The sequence below is a fragment of the Carassius gibelio genome, chromosome A15 (genome assembly GCF_023724105.1).
Source record: "Carassius gibelio isolate Cgi1373 ecotype wild population from Czech Republic chromosome A15, carGib1.2-hapl.c, whole genome shotgun sequence".
Taxonomy (NCBI): domain Eukaryota; kingdom Metazoa; phylum Chordata; class Actinopteri; order Cypriniformes; family Cyprinidae; genus Carassius; species Carassius gibelio.
Genome location: NC_068385.1, coordinates 12,797,561 through 12,821,637, shown reverse-complemented (window position 1 = coordinate 12,821,637; position 24,077 = coordinate 12,797,561). Strand labels below are relative to the sequence as shown.

The window sequence follows — 24,077 nt, the reverse complement described above, 5'->3', positions numbered from 1 at the left end:
TGTGATATGTGTGTGTCCCATGTTGTATCATGATGTTGTGTGGCTCAGACGTGTTGGTGCAGAAGAGTGGATTTGTAGTGGCTGACAGGAGACCTGAGTCTTTTGGTAAGATGATCGTACTGTTGCTGTGTTTCTAGTTCTGTCTGTACTCTTGTGCAGGTGATTCTTCTCCAGCAATGTGAAGTTCGAGTGTTTTTATCAGCATTTATTAATGTGCAGCATCTCCACTGAGTTCATTTTGGGCTATATCTGTAATATTCCTAATGGTTCAGAAGATAAAGACTGAGAGAGTCTGAATGCTCCGTTTAAAACCGATAACCGATAACTGTAAAAATCCAGTGATGATTATTTAGATCCTGTAATTTTGAGGAATATATGTGATATAACTATGTAAATCACTGTTTACAGGAAAACTGTTTGGTAATCCACGCTGATGGTAATACTTAAGTCATGTTTAAACCGCAATATTTCTTGAAGAGTTGAAGGTATATTACACAGGACATCTCTGTGTGACAGAGCAGGTCATACTCATTTCTGCCATCTGAGAACTGCAGCTTTTGTTTTCAGATCTGATGAACTATCAGTTTTGAAAGTTGGCCCATCTCACACACTGCAGCATTAGATGACTGTCATAACCCTCGCCCCCACTGCTCTCATCATTTCTTGTATCTTTCCATTATTCTGCGAAGCGGTTTGGATTTTAATCGGAATGCGAGATTGATGTGTTCATTTCACAACTCTGCAGTTTTTTTATGGTGCCAAGTCCTGTATGTCTGTGATTATCTGCACTTACTCACCCTTTCAGTTTGATCAGGTATTGGAGTCATTGTAACTGTAATCTGCTTTGATGGGCCTGTCCTGATGAATGCTTTAATAAAGACATTGGCAATCCAGTAAAATCAGTTTCATTGCTCCCTTCATAACTTACTTTCTCTCTCCTCTTGTTCTCTCCCTTCCTCAAGGGCTGGTTCAGAGATGCGTGATCATTCAGAAAGATGAAAACGGCTTTGGGCTGACCGTCAGTGGGGACAACCCTGTTTTTGTGCAGCTCGTCAAACAGGGTAAGATGCCTGTCAGTCACGCTATCTGTCTTTCTGGCTCCGCCCACACCAGCTCCTGTGAGTGTCTGTCGAGACTCTCTGCTTCCCAGGCTAATAGACTCGGCTGCTAGACAGAAATGGACACCTTAAACCATCATAAAAGAGAACCAGGGAACACTGAATAAAGTTTTAAATAAACATTGTATGTATCATTAGAACACATTTAAACATTATATTATATAGACACACTGAAGTCAGGGTAACAAAATATTTTAATTTTGACAGGAATGAAGACGAGGCAGTTTGTTCAGTGGACTGTGCTGTTGACAATTGTTTAGCTTTCCATAAACTTTTCAATAGACAAAAACATAACCACATAAACCATTTTTGAGAGTTCTGGGCTGTGAAAATTATGAAGGAATAGTTTTGTAAAATGGACTTTTAAATTTCATAAAAGAATTGTATAATGTAGAATAGTTTTCAATGACATAAAATTCAATATGGCATCTACCCTGACTAAAGTTTAGAAGCTTAGACATTTGTAGTGGGGCAAAAAAAAGGTGCATGTTACTGGAATACATTTTTAAATTCTGAACAGCAAAAATGTATCCAAAATATATCCAATATTTTTACAAAACTTTATTTATCTTAGTCTGAAAGGGGATCGTTCAGGACATAATGCACATTTGCATAATTGCTCAGTTTTCAGGTTTTTAACTATGTGACATTGTGATTGAGTGAACACATTTACACGAGACAGTACATGTGTGAATACCCAAAATGGAGGTTTCATCATTTGCAAAGTGACAGTGAAAACCAGTTTGTGTGCGGTGTAAATGGAGCACATAAACCACATAGCAATGTGCTGAAAACCCACCCAGAATCCTTAGCAACCAGATGGTAGCACTGCGTCAACCACAAGCTGCACCAGAAAATGCTTTCAATTCATAATCGTCATAATCCTCTCATGTATTTTGGTAGATGGCGCTGCCATGCGTGCAGGTGTTCAGACAGGGGACAGGATCATTAAGGTGAGATGTTTGCAGATGCAAGGCTACTATACGAAGCTGTATTTCTCACTGCCCACTACTCCCCTCTTTTCACCTCTGTGTTTCAGCATCTGTCTGTTCTGCCACCTGCTGGTCACAAAATGACCTCACGTTTGAGCCTCTGTAGGAGAACTTGCATGTATATTGCCTTATCATTGTTTGTGTCCCCTGCTTTAGGTGAACGGGACATTTGTGACGCAATCCAACCATGTTGAAGTGGTGAAATTGATTAAATGTGAGTATAAACCATTTTTTTTTATGTAAAGACACACTCATGACTTCACCACTGACCAAAACTAATTTGTTCTTCACAGCCGGCTCATATGTGGCCCTCACAGTATTAGGCCAGCCTCCCGGGTTGCCCCAGATCCCCCTCTCTGAGGTGGACGTGGGTCTCGGGTCACCGGGGGGTTATGAGGACCCTTTTGTTACATCTCCCAACTCATACAATGCAGCGGAACGCACCTCTCCTTTTGTGTCATGGGTAAGAACTTCATAGATTGCTGCAAATTGTTTTCCCATCTGATTTTTTGTTTTGTTTTGTTTTTCATTCAGTGTTTATTTGTTGTCAGTTTACTTCTCTCATCTGTCCTTCAATTAAATTCTCCAGTATATATATCCATTGTATATCCAGTATTAATAATTTGTTCCTCCTTGTGATTTGTCAACCCAACCCTACATAGGAAGAGAACAGTGCTCCACTCAACCAAATAATGGGCAACAAGAGGATGGTGTCCAAGGATCAACAGGACATACAGGTCAGAATCTTAAAATCAGACTCAAAACGACTGCTTTAAAATTGACACACATGCTACTTTCAATTTTAAAAAAATGTGCCTGTGAGTCAAGTGTTGAGTTACAGACCTGTGTTGTTGCAATATGCCTAATGTTGCAATAAGAATGAGGCTTTTCCTGTTGGGAGGTAATTTAGAGCTTCAGTCTAGCTGATAAGTGCGAGATGAGTTACTTCAGCTCCTCCCACTATGTTTCGACACAGTTACCACCTTCACATGCCTTGTTAACAAAGATATGTCATTCTCATTGTCTTGGAGAGCAGCATAAAAGTAGACTTTTTATTTTTATTTTTTTAGAGCAGAGCGACATGTCAGAGAGCAGGCTGATATTCGTCTGTTACCCTTTGACTGTGTGTGTGTACTAGATCTGATTATATAGTTTATGAAAATGTCTCTTCTTCAGGGACTGAAGGCGGACTGCAGCAGAACTCCCACATGCAGACCACTACAGGACATCCAGGAAGCCAAGAAGCACATTCCACATCAGCAGGGCCATATACATGTATGCAATTTCTAACCAATTTCAATTCTGTTCATATTCATAGCATCAGTAACTAAGGTGGGGAATCATTAGAAATTTTCAGAAATTTTTCAGAAATTTCCACCTTACAGTTCTGGTTCCATTAAAATCATAAAAAATTGTGGTAAGGAAAAATGCACAATATTCAACTACTCAATGCTGTTTATTACTTACTGCAACTTAATATATATATATATATATATATATATATATACTAACTATTTTACCTTAAATTAATCTAGTGTTGCTGGAAGGTAGTAAGTAATGTTGAGTAATGCTAGTCCATCAATCAGCATGTGCTTCAAAGTTGATGTTTTTTTACACTATCGATAACATTTTGCTTTTCAAGCAGGAATAAGCTGGTTGGCCAAATAGTCCTTTGAGGGCAGAGACACTTGTTAATTTCCCTAAATTAATGAAATATAAACTGTTTTACTTATAACCATGTATATACATACTCTCCAAAAGCCCTTGTTTTTCAAATAATAATGCAGTCAGGAGATGGTGTGAGGCAAATGAGTGGTTTCCACATTTGTAAACATTTAAAAATGCACGAAAAAAAATATTTTCTGTCACTTTGTTTATCACTCTTCAAATGACATGTACACTAAATAATCTATCCCTCATACTTACATAATAATAGCAGTCTGTTTATTTAGTGGTCCAACTTGAAGTCAGTAAGTATATTCATGACAATATGGGACAAATATAATGTAATTTATTTGCGGCAGATGCTGCACATTGCTGGTACATGCACAGTCAGACAAAAATGGCATGCAAAGTTATCAAAGACATGAGTGCACGTACAGTCATGGGAAACGTGTTCGGCAGTTGAAGACACGATGCGGCGCAGCAAGTCTCTGGAGAGCATGTCATTGGAAACAATGTGCTCAGTAATTAATGAGGCAGGGCAGAATTTCTGTTATTCATTTTGTGACATCCTTTACAGGAAGCGCCAAATCATCAGAACACTGGCACAAGGTTGCTCACAGTGCTTGGTCACATGTCGCACCAGAACCGTTTTCAGAACCAAAACTTAAAAATTGCTCACTGTTCTGGTTCTCTTAAAAATACAAAAACGGTTCTCAGTTCCCAACACTATCAGTAACACACTGTTAGGGAGTGGTCAACCAATTTTGATACAGCTAGAGAGACAGATTGTTTGATTATAAATATTTTTTATTAGGGCTGCCCCCTAATAGTCAACTAATCGTTAGTCGACCAGAAGAGGCTTGGTCGACCACAAAAAAAAATCCACATTGGCGAAGTCACACAGATTGTTAACAGCTGGTTTATGGTAATGCAGTACATCCATCAGGCCAACCAAACACTTGCGAATCATTCATCCACCACAAATTGGCTTATATGAAATATCTAAGTAGCAGCAACGTTACATAGCCACTCAATCTAATGTTACCCTAGAGAAATGTCCGCTGTGTAAGTGTGTGTGCGGAGAGTGGAAGCTGAAGAGTAGCATGCTCACTGAAGGACAGATGAAGGCACCGGTGCGCTCACTTGCTCTTAAAATATTCCGTAATAAATGTGCTTTTGTAAAATAATGAAACCAAACAGGATACACTTTCTGCTGTTTCGGTCTGTAAACTTGAGTGCAAATCAGACATTAAAAGTATATCTATAGAGAGTGAAATGTCTACTTTAAAATGAGCACAAATAAAATGTAAAACAAATATTATCAGATTACGTAATAATCCATGTGAAACATGCAAACAGACGCATCAACTATACTTTGGAGTTGACTAGAAAGCACTTGATCATCAGTTAATGATTAAAATGTTAACGCAGCCTCCTTACTGTTTTTCCCTGACACATTCATAAGCATAGCTTCTGCGGTGCGCTGTTGCAAGCTTTATGCGTGTGCTTGAGTGCTTATTAGGCTTTGTAGGCAGTTAAAGGATCATTTTAATGATTCAAATGGTTTATTAATAAGCGTGCAATTAGTCAACTAATGCTTAAAATGAACAAGTCAACCAGAAAAATCCTTAGTCGAGGACAGCCCTTATTTGTATATTATATGATAGTTAAGTTTCCACAAAAATCTTACAACGCAGCCATTTTCTAAATTTATAAAAAGAATTGAGCACCAAATCACCATATTAGAATGATCTCTGGAGGATCATGTGACAAATTCAGCTTCGCCATAACAGGAATAAATTACATTTTAAAATAAATTATAATGTTTAATTATAATATTTAATTATATGCTTTTGGATAATAGCAGGTTTCCCTTCTTTCTTATGCAATAATTTTTGGGCAAACAATTTTCAGAGGATACTAATTGATTAATCTGATTGATTTTGCTTGACCATTTATTAGACATTACGTTAGTTTAAATATATCTTGAATCTGATTCAATTATCAGGTTATCAGCTTTGAATTATCAGGCATGTACATGACTATCTGAATCTATGCTTTAGGAGAGTCTGTGTGTCAGGAACAGTGAAGATGGCTTTTGGGCGGATGAGAATCGATATAAGGGAGATTTCAGCCCAGAGGGTCTCTGGAGTGGAAGTTCAGTGTCATTTGTAAGTGTACATTGTGCTCGCTTATCAGTGCAATATCTTCACTGATCTCAGTTAAACAGTGGCACTTATTTCACGAGTGTACTCAGTGGTTCTTGTTCCTTGCTTCCCTGTGGTGTAATTAATTGTGTGTATGGTGTGTGATGTGCAGGTCCAGCGCCGATTCTACCCAGCCTCTCCAGAGAGCCAAAGGGACTCCAGCTGTTCCAGTCCGAAGAGCACCCCCAGAGACAGCCTCAATTCCTGCCCCTCCCCTGATGTCGAGGACGGCTCTGACCTAGTGAGAACCATTGCTTTTGATAGACCTTTCCACTTGATTTCTGATGAGCATGATTGTCACGCCTTTCTACTTCCCGTAGGAGACTCGTGTCTCATCCACCGTAGGGAACCCATTCTCCCAACCGGCTTCAGAGATCATTGCTGCTGAAGATGACGACTTTGACATTGAGCAGGAGCAGGTATTTTCAGTTCCTTTCCCTCAGTGGAGGGACCATGGTCTTAGTCACCTGCCTCTTTAATCTGATCCGATGTGTCTCAGGTGAACGGCCAGTGCAGCTGCTTCCAGAGTATCGAGCTGCTCAAGACTCGTCCCGCTCATCTTGCTGCCTTCATACACCATGTGATCTCTCAGTTTGACCCTGCACCTCTGGTGAGTCCCAGCAGTAATTAGCAGTGCTTGCTAAGACAAGTGAGACTATTGCTATTGGTCAGGCTTTCTCAGCAATCAGATTTATAATTTTCACCTGACTGACAGTATAAAACTGTCAACTTGGGTTGACAAAAAAATACCCCATAGATTCTGAAAAAGGGATTTTAGGATCTTTGTTAAATCAGTAACTAGCCTTCATTAATTCAGTTCACCATATCTGAGAATTTATGAACTTGTGTGTAATCTCACTTGCCTCCCCAGCTCTGCTACCTGTACGCTGAGCTCTACAAACATACCAACTCCAAAGAAACACGGCGGATATTCATGGACTTCTTGACGTTCTTCATAGACCGAGGGGCAGTAAGTGGAGCTTTTCACACCTCATCTCTTCTCGCTCAACCCCGTCATTTTCTGCTCTGCCTTGGTCTTATTTGGTCTGTGGACAAGTTGAGGCAAAAGCCTGTATCCACCCAGATCAACCGCACCTTTTGTCCTGAGAGGTGTGTGGAGGGTTACTCCTTTCCCAGCACCCTCAGGGTCAGGAAGCAAACACGCTCTAAGACAACCTTTTACCTCCACGGTCATCACATATTGTTGTTCTCAAACTCTGTGTGTGTTTGTGAGTGGGTGCGCGTCTTCCCTGCAGCAAACTTTGTTCTCTTTCTGTCAGATGGATGGGTAGTTCATTTGGAGCTCGTGCATATCTTTTCCCACAGCTCTGCTGTTTTGTTACTTTGTTATTGTAGTGTTTGTAGTTGTTTTGCAGGGAGAAAAAAATGCTGCTTTTTTTCTTTTGTAAGAAAGCCCTTTTTAATTTATTATTTTCGTTCAACAGAATTTGAAAGTCGCTGTGCCTGAATCCATCTCCTCTGAGCTCGGTAAGCACAGTTAATTTTAGAACTGTCTTAATAGAAGCACAAAAGTGGTTCTCACCCTCGCGCTGTTGTGTGTTGATTTCAACATCCAACCACATAATCATATCTCAGCCCTTGGTGGGAAACCTGCAGTTGTTCAGAAAGCACAAATCCTGTTTAGCATTCGCATTGACTCTTCATGTAATTATGGATTTAGCTTCTGGAGCCCTTGGTCACTCTGGCCGTGTGTCATGTTCACATTTCTTAAAAAGGCAACATGTTTAGTGACTCATTCTGATGTTTCTGTTCATGCAGGTTGTTTACTGGTCATGTCTGGGTGTGTTCTAATGTGCATTTGTGAGAAATATTTTTGTGTTGTATGTACACTTGACTAGATTTAATTTGAGGGAAAATTGTCCTTTTTGTTGCTGTTTGGTTTTGTTTTTTGTTTTTATGTTTTCTTTTAAATAAGATTCTGGTTTGTATAATGCAATTATAAATAAGTTTTATATAGAAATATTTAACTCTATTATATGTCCCTATTTAAACACCGTAATATATGTCTATGTGAGTCTGACATGTCACTTATCACTTAGATCTTTGGATCAGCTAATGGTCCCTAAATTTTTTTAATAAATGGAAAAAGATGAAAAAGGATTTTGTGAGCGTAAGAAGCTAGAAAAACAAATATTTATATAAAACAATGAAATGTGTGTGTGCTCAAATGTCAGAGCGTCGGAGACCAGAGCTGATACCAGAGGAATTACACAGGCAATATTTACAGACAATGCAGGAAACTCTCCTTCCGGATGTACAGAGAAACTTGGAGGACTTCAGGTCAGGAATATAGACATTTTAATTTCATCACTAACTTGTGCTGCCACATTGCAGTCCTTCAGATTGACAGTAACACCTACAAAACAAGTGCATCCACTGTTACAGGCAGAAGCGCAGTATGGGCTTGACCCTGGCTGATGTAGAGCTGTCTCGTCTGGACTTTCAACAGCTGGCTCTAGAGAGAGAGAGATCATGTGCTGAAAACATCCTATCCAAGATAGATGACATTCTGTGAGAACCTCACACACTCTGTTAATCACTCCGCATCAGGGCTGGATATATTAATAATAAAATAATAATGTTAGAATTTAAATCAGGAATGATATTTATTGATATACAGTTATAGATATTAAAATTAAGTATTTGTTTGCTTCTGCTTGGTTTCAGTGGCTGTTTGGTTAAAATTTTAATGTTTGAAAAAATATCTTAAAATGGATATTAAAAAGACTCTTAAGTATTAGCACCCTATATTAAAGTTCAATTGATGCATTTCAAACACTTAAATCCAAATTAAACTGAATCCCTTCAATAGACTGTGAAGATTTTGAGAAATGTAGCTATATTGCTAATAAAAAATGTTTAGCTATATCATTATTACCCTTTTGGTCCTTTTTTCCATTTCAAACCAAATACATAAATATTAAAATAAATGTAAAATTGTCAATACACTAAAGATGTATATATATATATATATATATATATATATATATATATATATATATATATATATATATATTAGTTAAATAGAAATTTGGCTGTTGTTCTCAATTTTAATTATATTGTTATGACCCTTTTAGTGCTTTTATTTATCTATTTCAGAACAAATACAAAAAAATCAAAACATAATTGTAATATTGGCAATAGACTGAAAAAGTGAGAAATTGTTATGCTAAATAAAATAAAAAAATGCTTTATTGTTCTGTGTTTTTAATCCTTTTTATTTATGTATTTCAGAAGAAAAAAAAATAAACGACAAATATCCAAATATATTCCAAGTATCATCCAGCCCTACTCATCATACTCAAGATTGTCTGCTTAATGGCTGTCCTCTATCTTACACATTTGTCTCTTGCAGGTTGACTTCACAAACCACAGAAGAGGAGAAATGGTGAGAATTTATCATGTTTTCTTCTGGCAAACCCCATTCATGAAGATCGACAGTAAAGACATTAAGGACGAGTGTTATTTGATCGTGCATAAAGACGTTGCGTTGGATTTGTTTGTAAATTGTCAGCCTGGGGTGCGCCAGCATATTGACACTTGACACAAATGCAAGATGCTGCAGAACAGAGCGACTTAATGACATTTCTAATCTTCATGCATTTCCTAGTCCTCATTTACCATAATGTAGGCAAACATATTTGAGATGCCACATGGAAACACCACAAGTCTGTATGATTTATGAATGTGAAACATATGTGAGAAGATAGATGATGGACTTGATGCACGTGAGTTTGGAGACATATGGCAGTAGGCACTATAAGATAGGAGTCATGTAGAACAGAAGGAGGTGTCCACATGGAGCCAACAGCACTCAACAGGCACAACACAACCCTCAGAGACTCAAATCTATATTAGGAAATGAAAGACTTGCTGTGCTGTAGTTACTAAGCTTGGACAGTGAAAGAGTTCAATTCAGCTCTAATACACAGTGTTGTGTCTTCCAGCAACTCCATACAGTATGTGATCTTTATGTACATGAAGCATCTGGGAGTTCGGGTGAAAGAACAACGAAACCTGGAGTCCAAACGAGTTCGACTTCATTTTCTTCCTTCCAAACTAAGGGTATATGCTTGTACTGTTAACTGCCACTTCACTTTTTCATATTTCTAACACTTAACTCTGTTCCAATTCCTGACTTCTTGTCTACATAGGCAATTATCTTGTGAGGGATCATATTAATGGAAACTCTTTTGAATTAATTGGAACGTTCTTTGTAAAATCCTTTATTAACATAAATGTAGTTTTGTGTTAGCATATTAATCTAATAAATATAAAAAAGAGGGTGCACAAAAATGTATGTACTTTTTGGTTTTCGTTAGATAATAAAATAGTTATACATTACTATTGTGCTGTAAAACAAAGAAATTAATATTTTAAATAAAATATTTTACTAAATTGCACAGGAAGATTTTGTGGCTGTGTTGAAGCAAAAGGAATGTATGTGAATAAACATGATCCACACAGTTTTCTGATCTTGTGTGTACTGGGTGAATTATCCTGCTATGTGAATGATGCATGCAGTGTGGTATAATTATATTGCCTTCATGGCCAGAGCACGCTTCTAATGTTTTAAACTGCCCTCTCTATATGCAGTTTACTAGGTTTTGGAATGGAGTAATTATCTTCTCCGTCTTCCCATGGCAATGTCCTTATCCTGAGGACTGTTGTTTTATCCTTTCTGAACAGAAAAGCAAAACGGAGAAGGAAGGGGAGGAGAAGAAAAAGCCTCGCTTTCCGATCCGGGTGCCCCAGCGGTGGCCCAGTCGCATCGATTCAGTACCATGTAAGTCTAATGTGGACAGTGGACTACCTGCAGCTTCTGAAGACAGGCTTTTTTTTTTTTTCAAAGGCTTTAAACTTTTTTTTGTTGATTCTGATCCAGCATTAACCAGCTGCTGGTTTGAAAAAATGTACTGGACATATATATTTACTAGCTATGAAACTGTCTTTGATGTTATTTTATTAAAAACTGGCATATTAGTGGGCTTTTTTTTTTTTTTTTTTTTTAGTTAACGTGTTTAAAACTCTGTTTACATATATTTGTTAAAATATGTTGATTCTGCAATCAAATATACGTTACTGTTCAATAAGTATTTTTTTTTTTTAAGAAATGAATACATCTGTTTAGCAAGTATTGATCAGAAGTGACAGTTCATTTGTTTTGATATCATGGATATTTCAATTTCTATTCATCAATGAATCCTGAAAAAATCGTGGGTATCATGGTTCCCACCAAAATATTAAGCAGCACAACTGTTTGCAACATTTAATAATAAGAAATGTTTCTTGAGCACTAAATCAGCATATGAGAAAGATCATGTGACACCGAAGACTGGAGAAATGGTTCCTGAAAATTCAGCTTTACATTACGAAATAAATTACATTTTAAAATGTTACATTTGATCAAATAAATGCAGCCTTGGTGAGACTTTCAAAAACATTACACAAATTGACCACAGATTTTTGGTAGTGTAGTTAATGTTAGGCCTGAAAGCTTGCAATTTCTGGCAAATTCTAAAATCTGAAGACTTTTGCTTTCCTTCCTCTGGGTGGTGAAATATTCATATTGATGGCAAATCTTGTTTGGTGTGTGTTTGAGCAGCTGGGAAGGCCGGGGACAACATCAAGCATCGGCCTCAGAAGCAGATGTCTCAGCCAGCTTTGGGCGGGTCAGATCTGATAGAGGGTGGACGTCTGCGGGGCAGTCAGTCGAGTGAGGGCTCAGACCTCCTACAGAGCCCTAGTTTGATCAGCTCTCCCCCCTTCAGCGCCCTTTACAGTTCACCGTCAGACCCCTCTGGCAAGGACCTGGAGTTTAGTGAGTATTGCATCTTCATCTCATTCATCAGAGTGATGGTTCCTTTAATTTCCTGGACATGCCATCTGAAACGGTGTCTTGTGTGTCCTCAGATATGAGCTCGTCTGTGGTGGTCCCCCGGCTCAGTGATGGGCTGCAGTCTGGAGATGTGCTGGACAACATCTACCAACCCTGTGATGACATCCCATACAACATGGACCAGCTAGATGAAGATGGATACAGGTGCATATCACATATCTGTTTCTTTATTATTTCAGACTTATTTCAAACAAGTCTTGATCTTTCTCAATGCGTGGTCACATTTAACATTGTTCGGTGAAAGTTCCCCATGTAGATTTTGCTTGTGATAAAGTTGTTCTTGTTTTTATGCCAATAACCAACAGAAAGCTGGTTGATTTGAGAGTGAACTCTGAGTAAGCAATGCATGAAGCTCTCTTGACTATTGACTTTTTTTTTCTCTCTCTGCCTGCAAAATTTAATTGCAATTTCTCTAATGTTACAATGCTATTAGTGTCTGATGGTGGAAAAACTAGTGATTAAACTTCTATTTCCACCTTGTTTACAATGCATGATTTATTGATGTCTAATAAATATCTGCCATTGCCACTCAAAGTTCACCTTTTTAAATAATAAGTAATGACAGTGTTAAATATAATCTTTTTGAAATGTGCAAATGCATAATAACTAACTTTACATTATAATGTTGTTGTCTAAATTCATTTGTAGCATTTACAAACCAAAAGCCATAACATGAATTCTCATATCACCCAAGTTTTTGTGATCAAATATGTGATCACTTTATAAATGTAGTGAGCATGTATGTACTGTTTTTCAGACTGCTTGATGTGGGCACACCTAAACTGAGTAGAAGGTACTGCTGTCAATCACCCACATCACTCTATACACTGTGTCCTATCTAAAAAGCGACAATCTATAAAAGCTAGTTCTTTTTTCAACAAGCTGTGATGAGGACATTTTCTTGTTTCTAGGCTCCCATGCTCATAGTACAGTCTTATTTGTATCTACCCACATTAAGCATCAAATATCAGTTGATTTGGCTGAGATTAAAATAGTAGTTGTACAGTCTAAAAAAAAATTTGTATAACATTGTGCATAAAACTTGGTTAGAAGAATACAGTTAACCCGCTTTTTGAAAGGCTTCTTGTGTGCATACCCTCTTATTTTACACCAGCTCTCACATTCAGATAGAGATGCACATTAAGCTTAATGAGGGTGTTAATCTGTGTACCATCTCCTCCCTCACAGGTTTGAAGAGTTGCAGAGTGAGGATGATCAGGGGAGTGATGTTTACTCTGATGTAGATCCTCCTAACTGGCAGCAGGTGGTCAGGCGTGATGTTTTAGCAGGCTTGGCGCCCCACGAGATCAAGAGACAAGAAGTCATTAATGGTACAATCTTGTTTTCATTTCACTACAGAAATCAGACAGGTGCTCTGTAAATCTGTATAGGTTTAACATGCACAGTGCATTGTTAGAGGTGTTGTTTTAGTTTTGAAGTATCCCTCTTTCTATCTGGTGCTCTTAGAACTGTTCTACACGGAGCGAACCCATGTACACATGCTGAAGGTCCTAGACAGTGTGTTCTACCAGAAACTTACCCGAGAGAACATACTGCCCCCTGCTGACATCAAGAACATTTTCACCAACCTGGAGGAAATCATCCAGTTGCACAGTATGTTTGCTTCCGATACATTTTCTTCCGATAAACCGCCACGTGTTTCACATCATGGCATCTGCTGTCTAAAATTTCAGTGAGGATAGCAGATCAAATGACAGCGATACGCAAGAAGAACGAGTCATCGGTCATCGGCCACATAGGAGATGAGTTGCTGTCTTGGGTGAGGGCTAATGTTTTGCTCGTATCCTGTGGCCGTTGTGGTAGGTCTTCTCTGAGTGATAAGACTCCCACCCACCCACAAATCCTTGTTGTTTGTTGTTTTCTAGTTCAGTGGTGGAGAGGAGGAGAAGATCAAGCAAGCAGTGGGCACTTTCTGCAGTAACCAGCCCTTCGCCCTGGAGCTCATCAAATCCCGGCAGAAGAAGGACCAGCGTTTCACCTCCTTCGTGCAGGTGGGTCGAGACTCCTGGCTGATAGAGCTGCAGTTCACTTGAGAGCCGCACTACAGACATACAGTTACCGTTCAAAGGTTTGGGGCTAGTACGGTTTTTAAAACTCTTTTGAAAGATATTTCTTATGCTCTCCAACATTGCTTTTATTTAATCAAACTAAAAATTTAATTGTGATGTTATTACAATTAATAATAACTGTTGTCTAGTTTAATGTATTAAAAATTTCAATTTTAATATGCTGAATTTTCAGTATGCATTACTTCAGTCTTCAGTGTCGCATGAATCTCAAGCAACATTTCTTATTATTATCACTAGTGGTGAAAACAAGGTTTTATTTTTGTGGAAACTGCGATACATTTTTTCAATATTGTTTCATTAACAGAAAGTTAAAAAGGACAGTTTATTTGAAATAGAAATATTTTGTTAGATTATTTCTCTTAATGTAACTTTTGATCAGTTTGATGCATTTCTGCTGGATGAAACTATTAATTCCTTTAAAAAAAAATCTTACTGACCCCAAACTTTGTACATTTGTATTTTACAGAGTTTATTTTTCTCATTCAGGCCTGTCAAAGTTGATTTGATTAAATAATGCTGATAGCACATTTATTCACCTGACAAAATTCACTGTTTCATTCTGTCTTATATATATTATTCTTGGAGGAACAGAATGTGTTAATGTATCAACTTGATTATTTTGATTTGCAATTAATTCTAATTATGTTTTAGTAAATTGACAGCCCTACAGCAGAAGAGATGCTTATCTAAATAAAGTAGTCTTGGATTTTTTTTTTTTAAATAGTATTAGCTTTGCCTTGCAACCAAACATTAGAGAAAATGGAAGGCAAAAGAGATTTTTATTTAATTGGAGTTTTATTTGTAGGATATACTTTAGAATTTGCTTATCTTGGAGATAAGAGTTTATGAACCTTAAGCAGATGTAGTTTTGTGGAGCGGATGAAGTGGATGAAGGGAACACAGAGCGTAAGACTTCAGATTTAACAGCCTTTCCACATACACCGCGTTTTCTGAAATCAACCGCGCTAATCTCTCCATTGAGAAAACTAGTGTGTAAGCACTAGAACATAAAGGTGTAATAAAAATGTAAAATCCTCATTGTGCATTTGAGGTGTATATTAGATCAAATGGAACTTTTTCACATTTTACAGAAGCAGTTCACCCCAAATCGCCGTGGTTTACTCACCTCCATGTTGTTCCAAATCCATTTGACTGACTGACTTCTATGGAACGGAAAAGGAGATTTCACACTGCTCTTTTCATGCATTGTAAATGAATGTTGACTAGTGAGAGCAGAGGTTAGGAACATTTTAAGTTAATAATGACTGACTTCAGTCTGTTCGAATCCTCACACAATGCCTCAATATGAGCTCAAAAGAGATGAGACAGTGGAGGGAACTTGGCCAGGACACCGTGGATACACCCTTACTGTTTACGAGAAGTGCCATGGGATTTTTAATGACCACAGAGAGTCAGGACCTCGTTTTAACTGTGTTCTCATCTGAAGAACACAGCTATGAGTTAATTTAGTATAATTCATATATACTATTATAGTATTTATTCATATTTTGAATTTGGTTTGGTTATATTTATTACATTTTCATTTAAAATTTAGTTTTAGTAATTTTATGTGCTTTTGCCATTTTTATTAGTTTTTCTATATTTCTGTTTATTTTTTTATTTCAGTGTTAGTTTCATTAATTTGAGCAATTCAGGTATCATTTCTAATTTGAATGGTTTAACTCTTAAATTGTCATCTGATATGTATATTTTGTTTTATTTCTGCTTTATTTTAATGAATAAAAGTTATTTTTAATAGCTTTAGTTAATACTGACAAGACGGGTATAGAAAAAAAAGCAACATGTGAACATTCTGCCTAACAAAAAAGCAAAAATCATACAGGTTTGGAACAAGATGAGGGTGAATAAATGATGACAATATATTGGTTTTTGATTAAGCTGTCCCTCTGATGGACGACATGAAGATGTTTGTGAATGAGGTAACAGTACATTTACATATTTCTGAGGTGTTTTTGTGCTTGTTCACCGAGACATTAGTGATTCCAGTTACCATACCTTGCTGAGGATTACTTTCTCACTTGAGTGAAGGATAAAACCCATGCTGAAGTGTATTATTCATGATGTTGGAGACTTTTGATAATGGAAAAATATGCAGAAGATTAGGGAGGATTTTGTTGTGGATTTGCATGTACTGTTGTCCTCAATTTCTTGTTTGATTGTCTGTGCACCAACTGCAGGAGGCTGAAAGCAATCGACTGTGTCGACGATTACAGCTAAAGGACATCATCCCTGCAGAGATGCAGAGGTTCACAAAGTACCCCTTACTGATGGACAACATTGTCAAGTACACAGGTATTTACTCCTTCATGCATCCAGGCCTTATTTAGTCAGTTTTATGCATCATTTGCAGCAAGATTTACATTAAAGTTAAATTAATGCTTGTTTAACACAATATTTAAAACAAATTCACAACAACAAAATAATTAAGAACAAAATGGCTGTTTAAAATTGACATCCAAGTTTACTACCAGGTGTGACTCCTGTTCTTCTGTGCATTTAAAACAGTTGGAGAACCAAAGAAAACATCTGTTCTGTCATTTTGTTTAACCCGAAAGGGGTTTTCAATCATAGCATTGCTGATTGACAATAAAAAATGATTTGTGACACCCTCACCTCATGCCATAGGTTTGTCCGTGATGTGACAGAGGAGCAACCAAATTTATTAAATTCAGTTGTGAGTCCTGAAAGTTTTAAGGAAGTTGCTTACGTTATTGAATGTTGACCATATTTTTCATAACTCTGCAGAAGACCTCAAGACAGCCGTTATTTTCAACACTGATAAGAAGATGTGAAGAAATGTTTTCATGAGCAGCAAATCAGCATATTAGAATGATTTCTGAACGATCATGTGACACCAAGAACTGGAGTAACGTCTGCTGAAAATTCAGTTTTACCATCAGTTATAAATTTCATTTTTTTATAAAACAAATTATTTATTAACATACATATTCATACAAATGTGAAGCAGAGTTGGTGTTTGTTTTTTGTATTTTACAAAACTATATTCAGATTTGGTCATTTTGGAAGATATTTTTATTTTTCATCAATTTTTTTTTTTCTCTGATTCCCATCACCACCTTTCAATCCCTACATTTTAATAAATATATATATGTGAATATATATGTATTTATAATATAAATATATGTGGGAGTCTATATGTTTGACAAATAAGAAGTCAGAATTTCCTAACCTTTATTGTGTTAGCTGTTCAAAAGCGTTTGCTGGCTGGACACCAACCATTAGGAAATTAGTGCTATGCCAGCTCTCAGATCCCCGGTATTATTCAGAAATGTTCTGAAGGGGGAACTGCACACTTTCAAAGTGTCTCTCATATAATTTGGCAGACGTGTTAAATTGTGGCTCTCTTGGCATTGTCAGAGGAAGGCAATAAATGTAAAGTATAACTAGTGATTAAGGAGGAGGTGATTCTTCTCATATTCATTGGCACTTGGCAATATTCTCAGTGGTGGGCACTAAAGTAAATAGAGGGCACTTGGCGGTCCAGGATGTTCTTAAAGAGTTGATTAGTCTCTTCTTGAAACGTGTGTGCATGTACGTTTATGTATCTTTTTTACCGACAGATGAGTCAGAGGAGAAAGACAAAGTGAGACGAGCAGCAGAAAGCTGTCGACTCATTCTCAGCCACGTCAACCAGTCCGTGAAGGAGTCAGAGAATAAACAGGTAAGCAGTGCAACTCGACCGAGCTGCCACTCTCTCTCGGGTTGGCAGACTTTATAGCCTCAGGTCAGCTTAAAGGAAAGACTGGAAAACCAAAACTTAATGATTGTCAGTTTTCATCTTTAGGTTGAAAGCTTCCAGGTCTTCTTACATCAGCCCTGAAAATGCTCTTAAAGTAAAAACAGGATTATCAAGCATTCTGTAAACTGCTGGAGATCATTCATTAGAAAATTCATTAAAAAGAGGCCAGCTAGGAAAATATTTTTCCTACATTGACAGTCCTTTTTTTTTAAAGGATTGCAACTTTAAAGTTTATTTTTCAGCCAATGTTAATGGATTCTTTAGCATTAATATGCATTTCGTTTGTGTCCCACAGAGACTAGAGGACTACCAGAGACGGCTGGACCTGTCTTCCCTCAAGCAGAGCGAGAACCCCATGATCTCAGAGTTCAAGGTTAGCGCTAATCATACAGATGTGTCAAGCATTTTTCCTGGAAAACCGTATTCGAGGAGCAGAGAATCCCACCAGTTTTTATATCATGTGGATCAATGTCAATCACATTTGTGTGTCTAAGACTCATTTTTAGGAAGATAACATCTTGAGGAGCTAAATCGAATTGTGTACTTCTTCAGAAAGATAAAAATGTTTATCAATTCAATAATATGTGGCATTTACTTTGCAAAATGTCGTAGTAAACAGTCAGTCTATCCACATAAGGATCAGATTTGAAAAGCAAATCTAAATTAGGTGCTGTGTGATTAAAACTAGTAGCAACTAGGATTTTAAGGATGCGAGTTAATCATCCATTTCTCATCACACAGAACCTGGATCTCACTAAAAGGAAGATGGTCCACGAGGGTCCTCTGTCCTGGAAGATTAACAAAGACAAAACTATTGGTAAGCCACTGATCTCAAACTTCCTAAAAGCTTGCTTATTTTGATGATCGTATAATAACTCTGGTGTCTGTTCTTGTGTCAGAGCTGTATACCTTACTCCTGGAAGACATCCTGGTGTTGCTGCAGAAGCAGGACGAGCGTTTAATTCTCAGGTGTCACAGCAAGAACCTCGCAGGAACGGCTGACACAAAACACATATTCAGTCCCATCATCAAACTCAGCACTGTGCTGGTGCGCTCGGTGGCGACAGGTGAGCGTCTGACTTCTCATTTGTCAAAAGCACACACTCTCCCCACATATATTTAAAGAATGAATCCTCATGGGGTTGCTTTATTTCCCCAAACAGATAACAGATCATTCTTTGTGATCTCCATGTCCAAAAACGGAGCTCAGATTTATGAGCTGATGGCCCAAACAGTGTCCGAGCAGAGAATGTGAGTTCTTGCCGCTTCTCTCCTTCTCATGTTTCTGCAGTCCACTAATCTCTCGTTTATTGAGCAGTGTTAATTGTCTTTTAATTCAGGTGGCAACAGGAGATTGCTCAAAGGGCAGATGTTACGAACGTCAAACCCCACAGCGTCATTCCTTTGCCTCAGCACGAGTGAGTTCCTCTACTTCCTACCGATCCAAGCTTAGTTAATCACTTGCGTATTTAAAAAAAAATACATATTTCTAAATTATGTTCACACTATATAAGAATGGTTTATGATGACTTTTTTGTTTACATTATCATAGTTATTTATATTTCATATAATAATTTAGAACAAATGAAGGTTTGATTTTTTTCGTCATCTTTGACTGGGGCGAGAGTAACAATAAAACCTATGCATAAAATGCATTTGAAAGCAGCTTATGTAAACAATAAAGGCCTGTATCTTACATAAACGTTCATTTGTGTTCTAGTGGTGACAGAGACAGTGTGGAGTTAAGCAAGTTCAGCAAAGGCTCTGAACAGATCTCCACAGGAAGCATCCAGGCCACAGGTAGCTGTGAATGTACAAACGCTTCTCTGATTGTAAAAGCGTTGATTGCAACCATACTCAACTCGAGCCTTCATCATCTGTCCTCAGAGAAAGACAGTGAAAGCTTACCCACGGCAGCCCTGCAGGATTGTGTCCCTGACGCCAACCCTGGGGAAGAGGACCGGGTCCCGAGAGCTGGCAGGGATGGCTCGTATCTGGACGGCAGGGACACAGACTCTCTATCCTGCTCGTCTAAAGCAGACGAGGCCCTTAAAACCTGTAAGACTGGATTTAAACTGCATTAGCTTAGGAACAGGTCACTTTTATGTTTTATTTTTGACAACTTGAAATAATAAATGTGCAATAATTATTTACATAATAAATTGTGCCTGCCAAACATTTTAACAATGCCAGATACCAGGAGTTAAGGCTACTGTGCCCATTTGTTTGGCTTCTGCTCAGCATTGGGAGGCATTGTCTGTCTGTCTGCCAACTCAAGAAACTGACAATTCAGCCACTATTGATTAAAAACAAAAAAACTTCTGGAAAGACTTATTCTTTTTTCCAGTTGTCTTTTTAATTAGTTTAGTATCGAACAATAGAAGTCTTTTAAGATCTTGTGCACTCTTTCCTCCTAATGAGATTAATTTCTGCTGAAAACAACAAATGTGTGAGCTTGGGATCTTATGCATTTTGACATGAAGCTTTTTGTATAAGGTCATCATAGGTCTTTTGATATCTGAGCATCAAGTTGGGATACAGTTTGTTTTATTAATGGGAAATCTAAATCTTTCACTGATTAAAAAAAACACACCAAAAGATTCTTGCATTTCACTGATCACTGTGGTGTGTTCATGGTGTGATATGTTCCAGTAAATCCATAGATGGGTGCATGTTATTTATTTATTTATTTTTGTTAAAGGACAGTCCACCCTAAAATGTTGGTAACAAAACACTTTTGTTCCCATTGACTTGTATTACGTATATGGAGAACCAATACAAGGGAAGTCTATATGAACCAAAAGTGATTAGTTACTAATATTTTTCAAATTATTTTTTTATGTTCTGCAGAAGAAAAAAGTTTGGCAAATGATGACAGAATAAAATTTCGGGGTGGAATGTCCCCTTAATTAAGCATGTTTATCATAATTCCTATTGTAACAGTTTCAAGGTTTGTGAGCAATTAAATAAAACAAAAATTAAATATAAATCAATTAAATAAAATCTGAATCAGACATTTTCTCATCATCATCAGTCGTGGTCTCGGTATCACACTTGACCTGTATGTTGTGTTAAATGCGTCTTCATTTCAGGTTGTTTTGAGGCAGTGTATCATTTTCTAAGATCTGTGTACACATGAATGTGTTTTTCAGTGTCCGCGCTGAAGCAGGTGCTGGTGACTCAGCTGATGGCTCAGGATGAGGGCGAGCGATTGGGCAGATCAGCCGGCAGTCGTCTCCTCAGGACCACCTCTCTACGCACACCAGTGGAGCACAGCTCCACGCGTGCCCCAAGTCGAGCTCAGGACTACACCTCTGGAGATACAGGCTTCTACGAGTGCCCAGAGGACTACGGTGGGTGTTTGTCCAGGAAACGTACAGTTTTGTGGTAATACTGGCTGATAGGGGGAAGTGGGCTGGAAAAAATGGTGTCAAGATATGTAGCACTACAGTTAGTAGTCTTCAAATTTTCAGTGTTCTGACTGATGTAGTTGTGCTTTTCAGCAGCTTACCTGGTTCTGGAGGGGTACGGTGGCCCAGGCGAGAGCAGTACAGATGACGATATTCAGGTCGGGAGAAAGGAGTCGAGTTTGGCCCACAGCTGTGCTGCTGACTCGGGCATCAGCCTCAAGTTCTCCTCGCCCTCCTCAGGCAGCACGTCTCGCCTCAGCAGAGAGGTCCTCTCACATCTACGCTGCCTGCAGGCCAACCTCAACCACCTCAAGGTCTGTCTGCTCTTACCACTCTTTGAACTTAAGGCCTCCACAAAATTTTCACAATACATTCAAGATTGAATTGTTGGCTATATAAAATGTGATCTTGATTATTTTAATGCACTTTTTTTTAGGCCATTACGTTCTTAAAGACTGGCTCATTAGACTAGTTTAATTTGAGTGTGTCAGGTTCTTAGCATACTTTTAAGTAAATATGTATGTATGTATATATGTGTGTGTGTGTGTATATATATATATATATATATATATATATATATATATATATATATATATATATATATATATATATATATATATATATATATATATATATATATATATATATATAATTTTTTTTCATACATTTGTGTCCATTTGTATACTGGATTTTTATGACGGATAACATATCATTTTTGTCTAATAACCGATATGTAGTAAAAATTCAAACTTTTTGTATACAATTTTGTGATATATAGACAAAATGTATGTATATATTATAAACTGAAATCAGTTTTTAAAATCACTTTTATACATGTATTTATTTATTAATGATGTTTATTAATGATTAATGTTATTTCAATTACGGTATTTTTCGGACTATAAGTCGCACCTGAGTATAAGTCGCATCAGTCCAAAAATACGTCATGATGAGGAAAAAAAACATATATAAGTTGCACTGGACTATAATTCGCATTCATTTAGAACCAAGAACCAAGAGAAAACATTACCGTCTACAGCTGCGAGAGGGCGCTCTATGTTCTCAGTGTAGACTACAGGAGCACTTTGAGCAGCATAGAGCGCCCTCTTGTGGCTGTAGACGGTAATGTTTTCTATTGGTTAATGTCAAATTAATTTCGATAAATAAGTCGCACCTGACTATAAGTTGCAGGACTAGCCAAACTATGCGACTTACAGTCCGGAAAATACAGTATATACATTATAAAATAATAAATAAATTAATTGTTGTCAATGATTTCTAAATAGTAATTATATTAAATATTGTATTTTTTTTATTTATGATTAATATATATATATATATATATATATATATATATATATATATATATATATATATATATATATATATATATATATATATATATATATATATATACATTTTTAATCTTTTGAACCACTTAGAGAACTGGCTGTTTGAAAAATTGGTAATATATCAAATAATAACTTTTCTGTTGCTCGGTGCTAAAAAAACAACAGATGTTGCAATTGTTTTCTGGAAGAAACAGTTTTTGATATTGTTAATGTTGATAATGTTGGACGATTATTAGTTATCAGTTTCTGTACTTTTAATATTTTTAAGCCTAAAGTTCTTTGAGTAATAACTTGGTCATGCTTTTCAGGAGATGGAAACAAAGTATTATAATCTGCTTCGCCAAAAGCCTGTTGGGTCAACAGCAGATACGGACGAGAGCAGAGGTAATGTGAACACCAAAGTGACTACTAAACGTTTCAAATCAAACAGCCTTTAACACCGAGTTTCTGTTTCAGGATTATTCCGTCATTCTACTCTTTCTTGTTCCTCCCACAGATAAGAAATAGTGGCAGAAGTTCCTGGCTCCTGTGATGATGGGGGCATCGCTTCTATCCAGAACATACTCCGCACAAGCCTGTCTTCCTCACTGCTGAACACCTCCATCCAAAAATGAGGGGAATATTCTCACAAGGCCTCTCGCTTCTGCCCAAACCCATCAGTTAGGGAAGACGGACTGTGTCCTCTCAGTCTTACCTGTCCCGAGTACATGTCCTCATTCCAGCGAACGTGGCCAGCCCAGTCTCTTCTCCTTTCCCAGCAGCCTTTGCTAGAGAAAGGAGTACTATACCAAAATGTACAGAGCTCTTTGTTTAGAAAATATATGTTGAGAAAGGATTTTTTTTTAACTAATAATGTATTAAGTTGTTTTCTTTTTTTAAAATTCCAAGATGTATTTATTTTTCTTTTTAGTGTTTTCCATGTTTCTCGCATGCTTTTGGCTGTTGAAACTCTTAAGCTGTCTGTCGCTGTAGTCTTCAGTGTGACTGAACAGGACGAGCGCTCCACAATTCAGACTCTTTTCTCCCCCACGATTTTATGCGTGGAAGCCCAAGTCTGTGCAGTTCATAAAGAGAAGTTTTTGCTCATGGCCTCCCTCAGTTACTCCAGACAGCCCTGGACCGATTCATTCGCCCCTGAGACCCTCCTGCTGAGATGAAGAGTGGATGGAGCTCAGGCTCTCTTGTCCGCAGCTACATTCTGATGACTGATGCAAAAAGAGAAGATTTGCCATAAAGATCAAAGGTGATGCAAAACTTGGAAATAAAGATGCAATGACAAAACCTTTGTACTGATTGATTAGGCTTCATTTTTGGCAGTTTTTTAATGAGTACATGTGCATGTGAATTCAAGTAGCTTTTCAATCAAAACTCCAGTCTTAAAAAGGAATAGCCCAAGTTTTATTGAAATATTAATGAAGTCCAGTTTCTTAGTTTGTCACTGCAACTCACTGTTGTGATTGTCCTTTAACATGCACAAGAGCTTCTGGCAAGTTCCTCCTATGGATGTGATTTCGGTCAGAAAAAAATGGTCGAACGGTTTCA

At 37.5% G+C, this 24,077-nt stretch overlaps 1 protein-coding gene across 4 annotated transcripts in view; it reads left to right on the top strand.

The window, feature by feature from the left end:
- The window catches only part of LOC128029229 (rho guanine nucleotide exchange factor 12), a 48,037-nt gene extending 24,217 nt beyond the window's left edge, over nucleotides 1-23,820 (top strand). The window contains exons 4-41 of one of the 4 annotated variants that reach the window (XM_052616873.1): nucleotides 49-105; nucleotides 963-1,061; nucleotides 2,022-2,071; nucleotides 2,267-2,324; nucleotides 2,404-2,573; nucleotides 2,773-2,847; nucleotides 3,287-3,385; nucleotides 5,839-5,946; nucleotides 6,095-6,223; nucleotides 6,303-6,401; nucleotides 6,482-6,592; nucleotides 6,854-6,952; nucleotides 7,428-7,470; nucleotides 8,178-8,283; nucleotides 8,389-8,514; nucleotides 9,359-9,391; nucleotides 9,951-10,068; nucleotides 10,693-10,789; nucleotides 11,609-11,824; nucleotides 11,917-12,046; nucleotides 12,660-12,695; nucleotides 13,091-13,233; nucleotides 13,370-13,516; nucleotides 13,597-13,682; nucleotides 13,789-13,914; nucleotides 16,191-16,305; nucleotides 17,595-17,695; nucleotides 18,069-18,146; nucleotides 18,515-18,590; nucleotides 18,673-18,840; nucleotides 18,937-19,024; nucleotides 19,114-19,191; nucleotides 19,494-19,573; nucleotides 19,661-19,831; nucleotides 20,926-21,126; nucleotides 21,280-21,497; nucleotides 22,844-22,919; nucleotides 23,032-23,820. In XM_052616873.1, coding sequence (XP_052472833.1) covers nucleotides 49-105; nucleotides 963-1,061; nucleotides 2,022-2,071; nucleotides 2,267-2,324; nucleotides 2,404-2,573; nucleotides 2,773-2,847; nucleotides 3,287-3,385; nucleotides 5,839-5,946; nucleotides 6,095-6,223; nucleotides 6,303-6,401; nucleotides 6,482-6,592; nucleotides 6,854-6,952; nucleotides 7,428-7,470; nucleotides 8,178-8,283; nucleotides 8,389-8,514; nucleotides 9,359-9,391; nucleotides 9,951-10,068; nucleotides 10,693-10,789; nucleotides 11,609-11,824; nucleotides 11,917-12,046; nucleotides 12,660-12,695; nucleotides 13,091-13,233; nucleotides 13,370-13,516; nucleotides 13,597-13,682; nucleotides 13,789-13,914; nucleotides 16,191-16,305; nucleotides 17,595-17,695; nucleotides 18,069-18,146; nucleotides 18,515-18,590; nucleotides 18,673-18,840; nucleotides 18,937-19,024; nucleotides 19,114-19,191; nucleotides 19,494-19,573; nucleotides 19,661-19,831; nucleotides 20,926-21,126; nucleotides 21,280-21,497; nucleotides 22,844-22,919; nucleotides 23,032-23,042 — 4,022 coding nt within the window. In that variant the 3' untranslated portion in view covers nucleotides 23,043-23,820. Of the gene's footprint in view, nucleotides 1-48; nucleotides 106-962; nucleotides 1,062-2,021; nucleotides 2,072-2,266; nucleotides 2,325-2,403; nucleotides 2,574-2,772; nucleotides 2,848-3,286; nucleotides 3,386-5,838; nucleotides 5,947-6,094; nucleotides 6,224-6,302; nucleotides 6,402-6,481; nucleotides 6,593-6,853; nucleotides 6,953-7,427; nucleotides 7,471-8,177; nucleotides 8,284-8,388; nucleotides 8,515-9,358; nucleotides 9,392-9,950; nucleotides 10,069-10,692; nucleotides 10,790-11,608; nucleotides 11,825-11,916; nucleotides 12,047-12,659; nucleotides 12,696-13,090; nucleotides 13,234-13,369; nucleotides 13,517-13,596; nucleotides 13,683-13,788; nucleotides 13,915-16,190; nucleotides 16,306-17,594; nucleotides 17,696-18,068; nucleotides 18,147-18,514; nucleotides 18,591-18,672; nucleotides 18,841-18,936; nucleotides 19,025-19,113; nucleotides 19,192-19,493; nucleotides 19,574-19,660; nucleotides 19,832-20,925; nucleotides 21,127-21,276; nucleotides 21,498-22,843; nucleotides 22,920-23,031 lie in introns of all 4 variants that reach the window. The other 3 variants (XM_052616872.1, XM_052616875.1, XM_052616874.1) reach the window with 3 other exon arrangements.
- Nucleotides 23,821-24,077: the final 257 nt, after the last annotated feature.